General features: G+C 37.2%; 1 protein-coding gene and 1 pseudogene across 4 annotated transcripts in view; one reads left to right on the top strand and one right to left on the bottom strand.

Annotated features, from left to right (window-relative positions):
- The window catches only part of TEX9 (testis expressed 9), a 73,555-nt gene that overhangs the window by 7,278 nt on the left and 46,350 nt on the right, over positions 1–19,927 (top strand). For 2 of the 4 annotated variants that reach the window (XM_069098116.1, XM_069098115.1), the window contains exons 5-6: positions 15,458–15,506; positions 16,548–16,633. The exons of 1 other annotated variant lie outside the window; for it this stretch is intronic. In XM_069098116.1, the coding sequence (XP_068954217.1) occupies positions 15,458–15,506; positions 16,548–16,633 (135 nt within the window). Of the gene's footprint in view, positions 1–13,839; positions 13,963–15,457; positions 15,507–16,547; positions 16,634–19,927 lie in introns of those variants that run through there. One more of the 4 variants, XM_069098118.1, reaches the window with a different exon arrangement.
- Positions 18,250–19,667, bottom strand: LOC138168507 (cyclin-dependent kinase 5 pseudogene; annotated as a pseudogene).

A 19,927-nucleotide genomic window follows, 5' to 3' on the forward strand; every position in this document is an offset into this window, starting at 1 on the left:
ACACATTGACTGTGTTGAATATGTCTCATTCTATATCTCTAATCTATTCTCTCTCTGCCAAGAAGTGGGAAGCCTGATTCATCATTGGTCTCCTGGAATCATAATTTGTCAATTTATTTTTCATAATCTTTCACTTCCTTTATTATTATAATTACTATGCAAATTGTTCTGGTTATTCTCATTTCACTTTTCATTAGTTTATACAAATCATAACATGTTTCTCTGAATCCATCCCATTTGTACTTTCTGGATGGCACAATAATATCTATTATGTTCATATATATAATTCATTCTGCCATTCACCAACTGATAGATATCCACTACTTTGTTTCTAGTTGTTTGTGAAAAAGAAAGTGATACTATAAATATTTTTGTTCACACAGGTCTTTTTCTATATTTTTTTTATCTCTTTTGTGTATAGGCCTTGTAGTGGTATTATTGAGTCAAAGGGTATGTACATTTTAATAATTTTGAGGGTATAGTTCCAAAATGCTTTACAGAATTTTACAAGCACCAACAATGCTTCAGTGTGCCTGTCCTCCCACATTTCCGCCAATTAGTCATTTTCCTTTTTTGTCATCTTTGCTAATTTTATCAGTGTAAAGCAGAACCTCCAAGTTCTTTTAATTTGCATTTATCTTATTAGTGAATTGGAGAATTTTCTTATATGATTGTTGATAACTTGCCTTTCTTCTTTTGAAGAGTGCCTATTTGTTATCCTTTGACCATTTATCCATTTGGGAATGGCTCTTGTTCTTATATAATTGTATCAATTTCCTATATATGTTCATTATCATACTTTTATCAGAGAAATATATTGCAAAGACTTTTCCTCCTAAATTTCCCCCTCCTAATTACATTGATTTTGTGTATAAACTTTTCAATTTTATTCAATCAAAATTGTCTAGTTTTCAGGGTGGCTATGTGGCGCAGTGAATAGAGCACCAGCCCTGCAGTCAGGAGGACCTGAGTTCAAATCCAACCTCAGACACTTAACACTTACTAGCCATGTGACCTTGGGCAAGTCACTTAACCCCAATTGCCCTGCCTTCCCCACTCCAAAAAGCAAAAAAAAAAATTGTCTGTTTTCTCTCTTGTGATGCTTCCTATCCCTTGTTTGGATAGGAATTCTTCTCCTATCCATAGTTGTGAAAGGTATCTCTTTCTCTGATTCTTTAAACTTGGTTATGATATGATCTTATATATCTATAGATTATGTGTCCATGTGGAATTTATTGTTGTATATGATAGGGGTCTAAATTTTTTTGTTAAATAGTGAATTATTACCATACTAATTGGGAGTGCTTAGGTTTATCAAATACTTTGTTTACTATATCCCATTGCTTTTGGGTCTTGTATACCTAGATTGTTCCAATGATCAATTTTTCTATTTTTTAACCAATTCCAATTAGTTTTGATCATTGTTCCTCTGTAATATAGTTTGAGATCTAATACTGCTAAATCTCTTTTTCACTTTTAAAATTATTCCCATTGAGATTCTTCAACTTTTGTTTCTGTAGATGAATTTTATTACTTTTCTAATTCTATAAGGCAGTCTGTTGATCATTTAATTGGTTTGGCACTGAATCTGTAAATTAATCTAGGTAGTATTGTCATTGTTCATTTTGGTGTGGCCCAACCATGAGCAACTAATATCTCTCCAATTATTTGTCTGTTTTGTGTAATAGAGTGTTTTGAGGTTTTATCCATATAATTTCTTTGTGTATGCTGGTCAGTGGACTCTGATTATTTTGCATTCTGTAGTTATTTTGAAAAGACTTTCTCCCAATTGGGCTTTTTTTGGTAATAGAAAGGTTTATGATTATTGCAGATTTATTTACTTTATTGATGTTATCATGTCCAATATTTTTAGTTGAAGTGTTTGTATTCTTTAAATAAACCATCATATTCAAAAAGTTGTCATTGTTTCCTCTTCTTCTGTGATTATTCCCTTTATTTCTTTTTCTTATCACTATAGCTAGAATTTCTAAATTTATATAAAATAGTAGTGGTGATAACAAACATTTTTGCTCTACTCCCTGATCATACTGAAAAGACCTCTAGCATTTCTCCCTTATATATAATGTGAGCTTCTTGGTATTAGATAGGTAATTTTTACCATATTAAGAACTGGTACATTTGCTACTATGTCCTTTAGTGCTTTTTTCACATATAGAATTTGTCAAAATCTTTTTCTGGATCTTTACATAATCTTATTTTTTGTTATCAATATGTTATATTTAGTTTTTAGTTTTCCTAAGAGTAAATCACAAAGTCTCAAGTAGTAGAGGTATTACAGTATGGCCATCAGAAAACTAATGGACGTAGTGAAATGGGGGAGATTGCTACTTATATTTCATTATTTCAGTTGATTTGTGGTCTCATCGATGAGACTCTCTGTCTCCAACAAAACATCTTTTTTTTTGAGCATTGAAAGGGACCAACTGAAGGGAATCCTCACTAACACATACCTGACAAGTGGTCATGTAGAATCTACTCCAAGAAAGAGGAACCCACCATAGGCTGTTCATTACATATTTAGAAAGCTCTAATTGTGAGGAAGTTTTTCCTGACATTAAATCTAATTTTGTGTCTTTATAACTTCTGTCTATTACTTATGGTTCTTCCTTGTGAAACTAAACAGAACAAGCTTGATTTTCTTCCCCTTGATAGTTCTTCAAATATTTAATGACAGCTGTCATGTCTCCCCTGAGCTGTTTTCTAGAGACCACATCCACAGTTCCTTCAATTTATCCTCATTTAACAGAGATTCAAGGTCCTTCCAACATTCTTATTGCCCTCTTCTGGATTCTCTCTGGCTTATCAATATCCTTCTTAAACTATGGCATCCAGAACTGAACACATTATTCCAGATATGTTCTCACTGGGACAGACCACAGTTTCCCTATTCACCTCCTTATTCTGTTATGCTTCTATTGATGCCATCTTTATTGCATTAGCTTTTTTGGCCATCATGTGACTCTGCTGACCCATATTGAAATTTCAACATTAAGACCCCTGAATGTTTTTCAGACAAACTACTGCCCTACCATGTCCCTTTAATCTTATACATGCAAAGTAGATTTTTTTGAACCCAAGTATAAGACTTTACATTTATCCCTATGAAACTTATCTTATTAGATTCAGCCCAGTGCCATAGCTTATCAAAACTTTTTGGGATCCTGATTCTGTCATCTATTTTATTAATTTTCCCTTGCTTTATCATTAATACAAGTCAGGAAATTAGCACTTAGTTGTCTGCACATTTGATGAATGTGTCATCTATGATTTTATCCAAGCTAATTATAAAAATTTTAACAGCACAGATTCAAGGAATGATCCCCAAGGCACACCACTGGAGAGCTCCTCCCAGTTTGACCATCAGAAACTATTCTTTCAATATGTCCCATTCAACCACTTCTGAATACATCTAATTATTTTATCTACTCCATATATTTCATCTTCCCCACAACAGTAGTTAGAAATACTTTAATAAAAGTTTTGCTAACTAAACTATTTCTATAGCATTCCCTTAAAATTCCAGTTTAATAGCCCTATCTTAAAAGGAAATGAGGGGTTACTTTGACATGATCGGTTCTTGATGAAGCTATGGTCACTTTTTGTAAATATTTCTTCTTTTTCTAGATAATTTCTTTAATGATCCATTCTAAAATTTCCCCAGGAATTGAAGTGAAACTCATTGGCCTATAGTTTGCAAATATTCTTCTCTTTTTGAAAAGTGGTACAATGTTTACACTTCTCTAACATGTGGTACTTCTGTGAATTTTCTGGTCTTTCTAATATCACTGACAGTGGCTTAGCAGTGAAGTATATCAATTCTTTCAGTGTCTTGGGATGTAGTGTATCAGGGCCAGGTGAAGTGAATTTATCAAGGGTAATTAGGGGCTTTTTTCAATATCCTTATTTTGGATATCACTCCTTGTTAGTTTTTTTTGTTGTTGTTGTTATGGCATTTTCAGAACAGAAGTCATTCTTCTTGAAGAGAAAACAGGAGCAAGGGAAGAATTTCTCTGTTGTTAGTTATCATTTGCCTTTCCACTCTAAGGAATCATCTTAACCTTTCTAGGATACTAATTTTTCTCCTTTGATGCTTTAAAACAATCTTTTATTTAATCCTTAACTTACCCTTGACCACTTGAGCTTTTTCTGAGCTTTAGCTCCTAACAAACAGTGCTATGCCACACTCTTATCTTTTTCTTCTGTTATCTGCCCTTTGTTTCTATCTTCTGTGCATTGTTTAAAAATTTAAGGTGGTTAATAGTTCCTTTGCATCCTTGAAGAGACATTGGTCTCCATATTACTTCAGTTCTTATTCCTCATTGTAACTGCTTCCCTCTTTGTTTTCAGAATCTCATTCTTGACGTTTCCCTTTTGCTTGGGTTGGCTTCACTTACTGACTTTTGTCCCTAAAAATCCTACCTATTCTTGTGTTGGATCTTTTGAAATCTGGATCCTTTTGCCAAAATCTGTGGGGCATATCCCATTATGCCTGAATTTGCTCTTCTTTTCTATCACAAACTCTGAAAGGGAATAGTTGCCGCCTCCCATTGTGTTCATCATTTCCACCCTTTAACCCACTTCTACCCAGTAACTAGTTCCTCTTTTTTAATGAAAATTAAATCCACAATGTAATTTCTACTTGTTGTTTCCTTAACCTTTTGAAGGATAGAATTATGATTAAAGAAAGTCAAGAAGTTATTAGCTGCTACATTTGACAGAGGAAAGCCCTGTGGATATCTGAATAATTGAGGTTTTCCCTCAGTGCTGTATCATGCCTCTGTTCTGGGCTTCTGATCTGTTCCCCAGACTTATATCTATTACTTTTTCAGGTCCAGGTCATCTCTAGTGTACTTTGATGTCAGTCATTTCTATTTCACCCTCTAATGATCTTCACCCAAATACTTTATACCATGGTTCTCTCCTCTGGCACCTTGATTTTTCATATAGCTATGCTGTCTTAATGTGTATTTTTACCTCTTCCTTCTTTTTACCTATTCTGTTTCTTTTGAATACCCATCCAGAGCGATAGTCCTGTCAGAGGTGGCATCCCAAAAAGTTTAAGTGATAGGTATCCAATTTACTTTCAATAAGTCAAGAAACATTTATCAAGTGCCTACTAGATAGAAATAAAAAGATGAAACAGTCCCTGCCTACAGGGAGCTTACATCTTTTAAAGATCTTTTTATGGTCCTTTTGGCACTATCATTTGTGACCATGTGAATCATCAAAAGTTGGCAGTAGCTTGTTATGTCTTCAATATATTATTCTTGCTTATGACAAATACAAACATTGCACACTCCACGCAAGTTATTTCAAAATCATCTCTGAGCTCCATTCTGTTTGAGATTTACAACCTTTAAAAAGACTTAACTATTTGTTGGTGTTTAATTTTACCTCTAAATTCCTAGTTATCTTTACAGCCTTTTAATAACTTTATAGATAGCCCCATCCTAGTTCCTTTTGTAATTTCAACAACTCCCCCCTCCCTTCTTGTACCAGCTTCCTATTTATTTAATCAAGTTGTCCCATCTACCAGTCCACTCTTTTTTTTTTTAAGCAATTGGGGTTAAGTAACTTGCTCAAGGTTACACGGCCAGGTGTTTCTGGGTGGGTGCTAAGTGTCTGAGCCCGGATTCAATCCCCAGGTCATCCTGACACTGGGGCCGGTGCTCTCACTTGCTGTGCCACCTGGCTGCCCCTACCAGTCCACTCTTAATTTGATATACACTCCATTTGTTCTGCTTACTTTTCCTTACCTTGATAACTGTATTCTTCTTGACTCTTCCTTTTCAGGTTCTTGCTCCTTAGCCTTCCTCAGTCTTTATTAGCCTTCAAATAACCTTTCTTGATTCTCCTCTTCCTTAAATTTTCTCTTATGGGAACAGTAAATAGAATTTGGACACGGAGACTGTTTTTTTTTTATTTTTCACTTTTCCTATGGGGATAGCTGCCAATGTCCAGGCAAGAGTAGCTTCAAGCTTGCTTCTATAGGTAATTGAGGATGCTTGATTAGCATGGGAACTTCAAAAGGCTTGAACATAGTTTCTAATATTGTAAAAATGACTATATCAGAATTATAGTGAGAATAATAAACTATTTTCAGATTTCTCACATTTGTATCCTAGACTATTTCTGTCCCAGTCTATTTCTTTTTATGTCTAAAGTGCTGTAGCTCTTAACAGATCTGTTTTCTGGATTCCATTCTAGGCTTCTCCATTTCCTTCATATATACACTTTCTTGGTACAAGACAATCCTTTGAACTTTTAGGATTCCTCATTTACATCTTAGCATGAAAATGTCTTGTGAGGGAGACTGTACCATGATTCACAATCATTTTGGGGGGAGGAGAGCATTCTGTCAGAGATCACCTTCAATAAAAATAATTTTATCAAAGTACTTAGAGGTGCTGGCATAATCTTTTTATCATTTACTAAAATGGTAGCCTAAATTTAAAAGATGACAACGTTCAAAAGTATACAGTCTTTGTTCTGTTTAAAAGGTTAAAGAGAGTGTTATAGCAGTAACTGAAATAGAAAAGAGGTACTGCCAGAGGACGACTTATTAGCCCTATGTGAGCTTTTCTTTTTAATGTAGTCAGTCCTTCAGTATTTTATATGCAGGAAATCACAATAGTATTTAAAAGATCATTATTGCATTTATTGTGATATGTCCTGTTAAAACATGTTTGCTGTTTGCTTAGAAATGAAAAAGAAATACTTTATCTGATATATGAGTATTTAAATGATCTCTTCATAGCCCACAGAAATTTCTGGAACTAAAAATTTCAAGCCATACAATTCCTAAAAGTTGCAGCTTGAAAGTAATATTTTGAAATATAATTATAAATAAATTGTTAGTGATTATTATTGCTATTGGTACAAGTACTTTGATATCAGTGGTATAAATGCTTAAGCACACCCTTCCAATGTTGGACTAAAAAGCTAAAGAGGGTAAACTAGTAGTCTGTTGTTTCTGTGAAATGAAGTGAGAGACTCATTTCACAAGTATAAAAATAAATGTTATTCTAAAGAATAAAAATAGATGTTTTGTTTTCTTATGCTAAATTTCTTGAAGTATAAATTGGAAATGAATCTTCCATTTATCTAAACAAAGTGCCTTTTAAAAAAAATTACAACATTTAATACAGATATATTTTACCAAATGAAATATGATATTTGGATATTGGATATTCTTGGATACTGGAAACTATTTCACATATAAGATAATTTGTTGTGCCAAATATCCCTTTCAACACAAAAACAATAGTAATCTTGTATATTGTAGGTGCTCAGTAAATTTTTGTTGAATTTAAATCTCCTTTACAAAATTATTAAAGTAATTTTCACCACCAATATACAGTACAGTATACAATAACCCAGGGTTACTCCATATCAAGTAGTATGTTGACCAGAGCTTGGCTCTATCATATATGTGTAGCTTGTGGTTAAGTGGAAACTAGGGTCAGTAATCAATCAAACATATATTAAGTGCCTATTGTATGCTAGGCAGTATGTTAATAATACAGTTACAAAGAATGAAATTATTACTGTTCACAAGAAGTATACATGAGGAAGAACATAAATACATATGCATATCTATATGGAATGAATACACAGCAGTGAAATACATAGTTTGGAAAGGAGGCTGTGTAAGCAGTTGGGGGATCAGGAAGCTGCATCTTTGAAGGAGAGAAGAACTCTGAAGGGTAAGGAGTATATTCCAGACCTGGGAGACAGCCAGTGCAGAGACAGTGAGGTGGGAAATGAATGGAATGTTGTAGCTGGGAGTAATAGAGAAGCCAGTTTGACTGGGTCACAAAGTACCAGAGAAGTAATGTAAAAATGAGTTTGAGAAGATAGACTGGGACCGGGATATGAAGGACCTTTAAAAATAAACAGAGAAGTTTATCTTTGAACCTAGAGGTTTTAGAGACCACTGGAGTTGATTGAGTTTGGGGAGTGCAGTGATTGGATTTGCACTTGAGAAAAATCACCTTGGCAGTTGGGTGGATGATGGACTGAAGTGGGGAGGCAGGGAGACCAAAAGAAAGGTATTGAGATAGTTGATGATATGGGACAGAAAGTCAAGAGAAAGACTAGGACTAGATATATAGATTTGGGCATCATCTGCATGGATATGATAATTAAACCTCTAGCAACAAGTGAGGTTACCAAAAGAGAGAATATAGAGAAAGAAGAGAAGATGGTCCAAGACAGAACCTTGAGGAATACGCACAGTTAGGGTACTTGATACGGATGGTCATCTAGCAAAGGAGAGATAGAAATGGGAGCTGTCAGGTAAGAAGAGAAGCAAGAGAGAGCAATTTCACAAAAACCTCAAAAAGAGAGAGTATTCAGGAGTAGAGGGTAAAAAACATTGTCATTATGAAGCAGACAAATTGGGAAGGATAATATAGCAGCAACCACACTGGCATACCTGGAATGGCTGCTAGCACAGCTTCTTAGATCTGCTTTACTAGGAAAGATAGCTGAATAAGGGGTCAACAGTCTTTTTAATTAAATTATATTCACTAGTTCAGGGGAAAAGTTAGCACCCTGAATTTCAGAGAAAATACAAAGAAAATACAAGCAGAGAAATAAAGACAAACATACAGAACTCTGACTGCCTGAATCAACCATACACTTTATATACATCCCTGGATGGAGAGTCTTTACGTTTGCGCAGTCGGGGAGCTCTGAACATACGGCCACTTAGAATCTCAACCAGGAAATCACAAGATCCTTCTCATAAGAAAGTCCCCAAAGCACAATACCAACTCAGAGTGTATGTATATACTTCTCAGAGCCAGAAAGCATCACAACCCTTGTGACTCAGTACCTAATTAGAAATTAGCAAAAGGTGTGAAAGCCTTCCTACAAGGCAGCCTTCCTACAAGGCAGCCTTCCTACAAGGCAGCCTCCCTTAAGCAAGTTTTCCTTAATGGGCTCCATCTAAGGCCTATTAATGGGTGGGGAAGATCTTATATAATATCCCATTAACATTACAGATGACTACTCATCAGAAAAAACCCATCATATTTGGCTATTTTAATAATTTTGAGAAGAATAGTTTCAGTAAATGTTGAAGTTAGAACCCAGATTACAGAGAATTGAAGAATGAGTGAAAGGAGAGGTAGTAAGTAGAGGCACAGATATGGATAGTTTTTTCTAAGAGTTTGATTGAGAAAGGAACAAAAGATATACGACCATAGTTTGAGGGGGTGGTAGGTTTTAGTAAAGTTTGTAGAAGGATAGAGGTGGCTTGGGCAGGTTTGAAGGCAGTAGGGAAGAAATCAGTAGACAGGGAGAGATGAAAGATTTGAGAAAGGGGATGATATAGGTTGCAGTCTGCAGGAAAAGACAGGAAGGGATGAGATCAAGGACGTATGTAGAAGAGTTGGACTTGTCAGGGTAAAGGACTGTCTCATTGTGAGAGAGTGGAAAAAGAGGCAAGAGTGAGAGAAAATGTCAAAGAGTTTTGAGATAAAGAGAATAGGAAAAAAAGGGAGCTTGGAAGAAAAGGACCTTGATTTTCTCAATAAAATAAGAAACAGGGCCCTCAAATGAATGGGGAAAGGGAAAGGAAGCTTGAGGAGGGAAAAGAAGATTTAGAATAGCTTATGTGAGAAGTGAGATAGGGAATATTAATCAGAAATAAAAGGACTGCTTTATGGTAGGGCCCGTTTGAAATTGGCACTGTTACTTTATGTAACCTACCCAATAAACACTGTTGTGTGACTTCCTCTAACACCATTCAGCAGGAGTGAATAGAAGCAGAAGAGGCCAATGGTGAGAGTGAGGGCTAAGTTTTGGCAAGAGTTGAGTGCTTGGGGCGGAGTCAAGATGGCGGAGTACAAGCAGGACCTCCGAGCGCCTCCAGTTTCCCCCTTCCCCAATCAATGTAAAAAGGGGACTCTGAACAAACTTTGGAGCTGCAGAACCCACAAAATGACACAGAGAAGCTAACCTCCTGCTGAGGACAGCCTGGCTTGCCGGTATCGACCAACGCAGAGCTCTGGGAGCTGAGTCCAGGCCCACGTGAGCTGGAGGTTTAGCTCCATGGCAGGTCAGACCAGCCGGCGGCAGGAGGGACTCCAGATCAGCAGCAGCTGTGGCCGTTTCCAGAATTATCAACACATAGATGTGAAGGACAAAGTAAGAGGTCAATGCAGTATGGACTTTCAGACCCAGTAAGTGGGAGTGTGTCAGCTTTTGCCCCTGGGGTGAGAAGCTGCTGAGACACCCGCACAGCCAGTGCCACATAGCAGCTTCAGCTCCTGGCCTGCAGAGTATAGGGAGACCAAGCAACAAGTCTGAGGGGTAATCACTCTTGCTTTAACCTGCTTGGTTCTGGATTGCAGTCTAGGGTGGAGGTCCTGGGGTGTGTGTCCAGCTTGCCAGAGCGTGTGGAAGCCTCAGAGAGGGCACCCAACTAATACCTCTGGCAGCTGAGAAAACCCCAGCGTTTGGGACGAAACTCCCCTGTGTGGTGGCAGAGTCCTACTGTGGCAAAAAGCCCGGGGGTCAAGTGACTGAGGGGCAAAATGACCTGGCAAAGGAAACAAAGCAGACAGAAGATTCCAACAGTAGACTCCTATTTTGGGGACAAAAAGAAGCAAAGCATGGAACAAGAGGAAGACAGTGAAGTCAGAACTCCTGCACCAAAAGCTTCAAAGGAAAATACGAGCTGGTTACAGGCCATAGAGGACCTTAAGAAGCAGATAAGAAAAGTGGAGGAAAAATTGGGAAGAGAAATGAGAACAATGCAAGAAAATTATGAAATGAGAGTCCACAGCCTGACTGAGGAAAATCACACCTTATAAAACAGACTAACTCAAATGGCAAAAGAGGCTCAAAAAGGCAATTAGGAGAAGAATGCCTTAAAAAGCCAAATTTGCCAGATGGAAAAAGAATCTCAAAAGCTCACTCAGGAGAATCATTGCTTCAGAATTAGATTGGAGCAAATGGAAGCTAATGACTTTATGAGAAATCAAGATGCTGTTAAACAGATCCAAACACATGAAAGAATAGAAGGCAATGTGAAATATCTCATTGGAAAAACCACTGACCTGGAAAATAGATCCAGGAGAGATAATTTTAAAATTATTGGACTACCTGAAAGCCATGATCAAAGTAAGAACCTAGAAATCATCCTCCAGGAAGTTCTCAAAGAAAACTGCCCTGATGTTTTAGAACCAGAGGGCAAAATAGAGGTTGAAAGAATCCACCAATCACCTCTTGAAAAAGATCCCAAAAAGAAAACTCCTAGGAATATTATAGCCAGGCTCAGGAATTCCCAGATTAAGGAGAGAATATTACAAGCAGCCAGGAAGAAACAATTTGAATATTGTGGAAACACAATCAGGATAACCCAGAATCTGTCAGTTTCTACACTGAGGGATCGAAGGGCTTGGAATATGATATTCCGGAGGTCAAAGGAGCTGGGATTGAAACCAAGAGTCACCTACCCAGCAAAACTGAGTATCATGTTTCAAGGGAAAATATGGTCATGCAGTGGAATAGAGGACTTTCAAGCATTCTTGCTGAAAAAACCAGAGTTGACTAGAAAATTTGACGTTCAGATATAAGAAGCAAGAGAAGCATGAGAAGGTTAACAGGGAAAAGAAATCATAAAGAACTTATCAAAGTTGAACTATTAACATTCTTACATGGAAAAACAATAATTGTAACTGATGAAACTTTTCTCAGTATGAAAATAGTTGAAGAGAATAAAGTATATATATATATATATATATGTCTATATATGAGGGTATATGAGCATATGAATATATATGTGAATGTGTGTATATATGTATACATAGATAGATACACAGGACCAATTTAAGAGGAAGGGATGATACTTAAAAGGTGAAATTAAGAAGTGAGAGAGGAATATAATGAGAGGAGATGGGGAGAGACAGAATGGGGTAAACTATCTTATATAGAAGAGGCAAGGGAAAATGGTTACAATGGAGGGGAAGAATAGGAAAGCAAAAGGGAATGGGTCAACCTTATTCTCATTGAATTTGGCTTGGGGAGGGAATGAAATACACACTAAATAGGGTATCTCACCCTAGGGAGGGTAGCGGGGAAGGGGATGATGGAAGGGAGGGCAGGCTGGGGGGGAGGAAAGTTGAAAGCACCCACTTTTGAAAAGGGCGGGGATCAAAGTAGAGAATAGAACAAGTGGGAGATGGGATAGGAGGGAAGGAAATATAGTCTGTCTTTTACAATATGTCTACTATGTTATTATTTTACATTAGCTACACATGTACAACCTATACTGAACTGCTTATCTTCCCAGTAAGGGTGGGTGACAAGGGAGGAAGGGAATGAATCTGGAATTCAAAGTTTTAAAATCAAATGTTTATATATATATATAATTAAATATTTATATATATATATATATATATATATATATATACACACACACTATTATTAATACTATTTTACATGTAATTGGGAAGTAAGATATACAGGCACTGGGGCATAGAGATCCACAATTCCCTACTGGAAAAGTTGAAAAGGGTATGGGAGAAAATATAGGAGAGAGCAGATTGGAGGAGGGGATATCCTTTGGGACTGCTATTTTGGGGCTGTGGGGAGGGGGAAAACGGGGAGAAAATTTGCAACTCAAAATCTGGCAGAAATGAATGATGTAAATCAGAAGCTAATAAAGTATTTGAAAAATTAAAAATAAATAAAAATATTTATGAAAAAAATAAAGCATTTGAAAACTGAAAAAAAAAGAGTTGAGTGGTCATAGCACACGGGATTAAGAAATTTGGAAACAGATGACATTGTAGTGTTTGAAATGAATAACCATCGGGTCAGGCTTGGACAGGAATTGTAATCAGAGCAGGGATAGTGACCTGAGAAAACACTGAGAGGTAGGGATTTAGGATGTTTCAGTGAGGGCAAAGAATAGGTTTAGGATGGGTGAGACATAGGGAACGATGGAATGAGAGAATGTTATGTTCAGATAGAGGAATATCAAAAGTTTCTAATTAAGGAAGTAGAACACTTATGGGTAATGGTCATGTCCAGTATGTGACCATATCTTTGTGAACTTGAAGTGGCATGAAAGAATAAGTTATGTGATTTAAGGAAGCTTAGAAGTTGGGAGATTATGGAATTTAAGGGAGCATCATTGTGAATATTGAAGTTCATGAGCATAAGGGCAAAAGATATAGCAAAAAATCCAGGTGCCAAACTCCTTGAAAAAGTAGAATGACCTGGGAACTGGTATACAATAGCCTACATGATGTGTAGTAGGTGGTTAACTGTGTTAGAGTGGACTTCAAAGGAAGAGAGATTCCTGAGAGCCGGTGGTAAAGGGATAGAGTCTAGAAGTAGCAATTGGGAACAAGGAATATTGCAAATCACCCTGTGGGACCAGTGTTTCTAGAGTGGGATGGGAGTATGTGTTGTTTAAGAAGGCCAGTGCTGGAGAAGATGGCCACAGTATGTAGTGTCATGAGGGATAAAAGGTTAGAGTGAGAGTTATTGGAAAGGAATTTAAGAGAAAAATTTTAGTCCAGAGTGAAAGGAAATTTGTTTATGATGGAACAGGAATTCCAGAAGATATAGTAGAAGGGATAGGGAGGGAGACATGGTTGCAGTGGGATTGTGGAGAATGGGAATGAGAGAACTGGAGATTTGGGTAGGGGATAATTTGCTATTACAAAACTAGTGATTAATGCAGGTCTAGGGAAAGAAACAGGGTGTGGGAGATTGTTAGCCATAGGGATAGTATTGGGTAACAAATGAATTGTAAACCTCATCGTCTTTAAGAGGTACTTCAGAGGGTGTTGTCTTGGCCTAGATCTCAGTTTAACTTAGGCCTGCTGCTGCAGCTGCTCCTTCTCTAGGGTGGGAGAGAAGCAGGGCAGAGCTGAGCAGAACAGAATGGTGGGCAGTGGTTGGCTGAACCTTGGTCTGGTGAGTCAATATCACAAATTTTATTTTCATGGGAAAGCATAACAAAAGGCAGGCTGCTGGAATACTCTGCAGTCTTCTTCTTTTGCTTAGGTACACTAGAAATAGAATGTGTATGTTCCAAGTCCATAGGAGAAACAACTGCTAAATGATTTTAAGTTGAAATAAAAGGGGACAAATAGCATTCAAGGGTGATGTCAAGGCTCAAATTGATACCACAGTGATTAAGCGGGTTTTCTTAAAAATATATAGGATTCAGAAAGATTTTTGTGGGTATGAAAAAATGTTGGCTTTCTTCTGTTCTTGTAAACAACCTGTTTTTGCTTCCTATATAAATCCTTATTGTTTTTGGAAGACGTATTCATTACTATTTAAATTTGATACATCTATATTTTAAAATTTTTTTGAAAAGTCTATATATGTGTGTGTGTGTGTGTCTGTGTGTGTGTATCTACACGTAGCTAGTTCAGTAGGTGGAATATCAAAGAAAAATTCCTTTAGAATAAGACCTGTGTTTATTTTTATGTTTATATTCCTAGATCCTAGCTCAGTGTTTTGCATATAGTAGGTGTTTAGTAGGTGATTTGAATTGAACTTTCATGACCTCAACAGGTATTAGTTATACTTGAGGAAAAGAATGGAACTTAAGTTACTTTTCCATCTTAAGAGTAGATAGCCAGTCATTCACCTGACAGTTTTTCACCTAAGGCTACTGGGCTCCTTTCCACACATCTCATTCGATATAACCTGATAGAACTGGAAAGGACCAAGGCATCTTTTATAAAAGGAGCCCAGTAGCCTCATTTTACAGATGAAGATACTAAAGTCCAGCAGGTTCAAGATACGAAAGAGTGTCCTTGGTCAAGGACACACAGGTAATTAGGAAGGGATAGAGTGATGACTACACGTTGTCTTGGTGAGTAAGTTATTTTCTGGCTCACCAGAACAACATATAGTCTTCACTATGGTGAAGAATAGTGTTTCTTCCACTACACCATGCTATGTGCTGATGCTTCAGATGTAAGAAGTTGCATTAATATAATAACTTTAAACATTTTAGGGTATAGTAGCACTAAAAGAAGTTAATCTTGTGAAATAATTAATGTCTTTATATATATATATATTACAGAAAATCAAATCCCCATGTATTCCATTCAGATTTTCTCACATTGGATTTTTGTAAAGTGGGGCCACCTGTAAACATTCATTTAAATTTAAACTCTAGTCAAATTCAGTTGTTGAACCTAATTTGAAAATTGAATTTTGCAAAAAATATTGAGTATTTATCATGTTCGCACTAAGGGAAATTTATATAACTAATGTGCTCTTTTTCTTTTGCATCACTATCATTTTAGCAATGTATAGATAGTTTAGAATTTTAGTTTTTTTTTAGCTTATTTGGTAGTTGTACATTTTCCTTTTCAAGTTGTTACTATTAAATATTAATGTCAGCTTATAATGGCCAATGATTAATTTATATATATTTTTTGCTTCCTAGAGTTCACTTTTCTTCTGAAGGAGCAGTTTTCCTAGTTGCAAATAATAAGGTACTGAAATGAAATTTTCTTTGATGCCTATATGTCCTATAGAAAGCAAACTTATTTTCACATTTGGATAAATATAAACATATAAGTATAAAGAGGGCATAGGAGGCAACATGGCATAATGGACAGAGGGTTGGCTTTGGAGTTGGGCATATGATAGACACTGGGCAAGCCAGTACATCCTTCAGTACTCTAGGCCTCTCTCTAAGATGATAAGTTGCAGAGAAGGTGTCTGCCAGCTTTGGTAGAGGGAATTCCCTCACCAGGGAGTTCTCTATATCACTGATATCACAGGTACCTATCCCTATAGAGGGCATATGTAGCAAGCTCATTGTTAGTATAAATACATTTGTTTTGGAAGTTACCTACAAAGTGAATTTCTGTACATTGATTCCTTTTTTCTATTGAATTCTCTGACAAAAATTGCTACCATTGGAGTAAAAAAAAATCAGTATGGAGTATCCATACAGACTTATGGATTTCCTCTAGAGGCAAAATTTTATCCTTCTCTAGAGGCAAAAATTTATCCTTCTCTAGAGGCAAAAATTCAGTTAAATAACAGATCCAGTGATACATAGCCCTCCTACTGAAAATAGAGTCCCAGACAAAAAGATGATTCCATCTTGAAGTTAAACAAGAGAAAGACATTCAATAATGGAAACTGACCTGCCCCAGTGAGCAAGTGGTTGGTTAGTAAGGAAGATTTAGTAGCTATTTAATATTCTTTACATCCATTTCAACTGTGAATTATGAGACCTGAGCTCTAGTCATACATACCTTTGCCAAGTTAGTGGCACATCATTTAACCTTTGTGGGTTCAGTTTTACACATCTTTAAAATGAGAATTATGAGATGATTTATAATGGCACATTTGGCTTTAAAATTCTGATTCTTTTACCCTCAGCATCACCCTTCCACTATTACTATTATGGAATAAAAAACAGTAACTCTGCTGTACAGGTAAATAGTAAGCCTATATGTGATATGAATCATTTGGAAAATTATTGGATTCTAATTAATTTCTAGTTAATTTTTTTCCCCTAGCAACCAAAGATCAATAAATCTGATTCTCTGACTGAAGTTCAAAACAAGTCACAATCTGGGAGTAAAGGAAAGAGAAAAACTTCAAGGTATAGATTTTTAAAGCATTACTTTCATTTTCTAGTTTCCAAAACTTGGCAATATCATCACTGTGAATAATTGAGCTTTCTGAACTTCTACACTTCTTGTTGTTGTTCAGTCATGTCCTATTATACATGATAAAGTCCATTGGGTTTTCTTAGCAAAGAGACTAAAGTAGTTTGCTATTATTTCCTTCTCCATTGAATTAAGGCAAACAGAAGTTAAGTGACTTGCCCAGAGTCACACAGTTAATAACTGGCTATGGCTAGCTTTGATCTCTGGTCTTCTTGATTCTAGGCCCAGTGCTCTATCCATTGAACCACCTAGCTGCCTCCTTTTGCATAACTACTCTTATATATGTAATTTTACATATATATCGTACTTATTTTCACAAATTTAAAACATTGGAGTCACTGATGCCTTAAAGCAGTTGACTAATGACTACGTAATGTGGTCATAAATGAAATTGCTGTATTTCTTATTATTAATTTAAAGTAAACTGACTTCTCAGAGGAGCTAGGACAGCTTGATCCCAACATTTAGAATAGTGCCTGGCATATAGTAATCACTAAATAAAATTTTTTCATACATTCCCAGCCTAATCTTTTGTCCATTATATAGTTGGTCCTTCTACATTGTGGGGGGTTAGAACCATAGTGCCCCCACGATCTGAAAAGATCTGGAATTTTGATCGTGCCTCCATACCAGAAAACTAATCTGAATTTTTTTCTTTTTCTTTTATGGGGTGTTTAAAATACCTTATTGTAAAATTTAGATTAAGTATTTGATCATAGGCTATATTATACAATACTATACATATATTTTATGCATTTCTGAGTTCCTATATTTTTTCTTTGTTGCCTGTTGTCCCTTGTGTGTCATCTGCAGCTTCTGCATAACTCACCAAAATTCCTGTTTAATTTCTTATGCCAATCTATGATATATCGAAATCACAATGGAGTAAGTCATCTTGTGGAGAGGATAACTATAGTAGATTTCATCAATTTTAGATGCTTAATAAAAGCACTACAAATCATTCTAGTCATTTGAGAATATGATCTGACATGAAATAATACCGAGTTTACTTTGAATAGGATCTTAATATATTTAAATTTCATTTTCTGACTTTATTTCTTCAATTTTTGTTTTCAATTCTAAATTTATTCCCTCTGTCCCTCCCTTCCCATTGAGAAGACAAGAAATGCAGTGCTCAATATATATATGTGTGTGTGTGTGTGTGTGTGTGTGTGTGAAATCATGCAAAACCTTTGTTGCAAAATAAAAAAGCAAGAAAAAGAAAGCCAAAAAAAAATATGCTTCAGTCAGTATTCAGAGTTCATCAGTTCTCTCTCTGGATGTGGATAGCATTTTTCATCATGAATCCTTTGGAATTGTCCTGGATCATTGTATTGATAAGAGTAGCCAAGTCTTTCACAGTTGATTATTGTTACAATATTGCTGTTTACCATGTACGGTATTCTTCTAGTTCTGATTACTTTACTTTGTATCAGTTCATATGAATCTTCCCAGCTTTTTCTGAAACCTTCCCCTTCATCATTTCTTATAGCACAATAGTGTTCCATCATAGCCATTCGCTAATTGATAGACATCACCTCAGTTTCCGTTTCTTTTTTTTGTGGGAAAGAAGCCAATTTATGAAATTAAATAAAGTCCATACACGAAGGGGAGGAGCACAGGGAGTGGGGAGACAAGGGGCTCCAGCTGGCATCCATCCTTCACACCCCTAACCCCACCAAGGCTAGCCCCAAACATGTGGCCCAAGTAGCAGAGCTTAAGTGCATAGCACCATCCCCACTCCTACCCCTTTTCCAGTGGGGTGGGGGAGACTGGGGAAGGGCCAGGGGAGAAGAGAGGACAAAGGAGCCTCAAACCCCTTAGCTTCAAGCGTCTACTTCTCCTGCCTCAACACATAAGGTCCCTATGGAGGTAGGGAACAGGGTGGGCCAGCAAGGCGAGAGTACATTGAGCAGCTCCCAATCTGAGGGCCTAGAGGAGGGATAAAGGGTAGTGGGCTTGGTTCTCTGGACAAGAAAAGGGAAAAGGAGACCCATGGCTAGGAAGGGCAGAAGTCAGAGAAGTAGGGATGCTGCAAAGCTTCTTCCGCTGAGATGTGCTGAACTGGGTTACACTTGAGCAGGTTCTGCAACAGGTCCTTCCCTGTGGCATTGAGCTTGGGTACAACATTGACAAGTGATGTTGTTGCTGGATACATAGGGTGAGGCTTATAATCTGGAAGCTTAGTCATGGCAGGCCACTGTTCCTCAGTTGGTGCCCCTAACAGCCTAAAGATCCCCTTCAGCTGATCATCTACATTATTCCCAGGGAAGAGGAGCCATCCAGCATTGGCCAGTTCTGCAAAGATGCAACTAGATGATCACATGTCAATGGATGTGGAGTATAGTTTGGCCCCAAACAGGACATCTGGTGTGCAGTACCACAAAGTGACCACCTCTGCAGAGTAACATTGAACGGGGATCCCAAAGGCTCGAGCCAAGACAAAATCAGCAAGCTTGAGCTCCCCATTCTGATTAATTAGAAGGTTCTGGGGCTTTAGGTTCCGGTGCAGAACATTACAGCTGTGGTAGAATCCAAGGCCTTTCAGCAGTTGGAAAAGGAATGACTTCACAATCTCAGGATCCAGGTCTCCATTGCAACTGTCAAAATATTTCTTCAGATCTTGGTCACAGAACTCAAAAACCAGGGTCAGTTTCTTGTCACTGTGCAAAACATCATGAAGCCTGAAAATATTCTTATGCTTCAGCTCCTTAAGCAGGCAGATCTCTTAAGGGCAGAGCTTGGTACCCCCTCATCATCATTACCCAAGCAAACCCTCTTCAGTGCCACAATCTTGTGGGTCTCTCGGTTCTTGGCTTTGAACGCTGTTCCATAGGTGCCTTTTCCTATCTTCTCCAGCTTCTCATACTTTTGCATCATGGCGACTGCTGGGTCCCCGGCGAGCCCCAGGCTCCCAGGCTAGGACCCCGGCTCAGCTAGGGAGGAGGCTCCAAGGAGTCCCCCCAGGCCACCAGTTTCCATTTCTTTACCACCACAAAAAGAACTACTGTAAATGATTTTGTACGTATGGGGCATTTTTCTTTTTCTTTGATTTCTTTGTGATACATTATTAGTAGTGACTTAGTAGTATTGCTGTGTATGTACTGGTTTATAGTCCTTTGGGCATATTCTAAATTGTCCTCCAGAATGGTTGGACTAGTTTACAACTCCACCAACAGTGCATAGTGTCCCAGTTTTTTTCACATCCTCTCTAGCATTTGTTGTTT

This window comes from Petaurus breviceps, unplaced genomic scaffold (assembly GCF_028583685.1).
Source record: "Petaurus breviceps papuanus isolate PSGF00001 unplaced genomic scaffold, PetGlider_PUasm1.0 37, whole genome shotgun sequence".
Classification (NCBI taxonomy): Eukaryota; Metazoa; Chordata; class Mammalia; order Diprotodontia; family Petauridae; genus Petaurus; species Petaurus breviceps.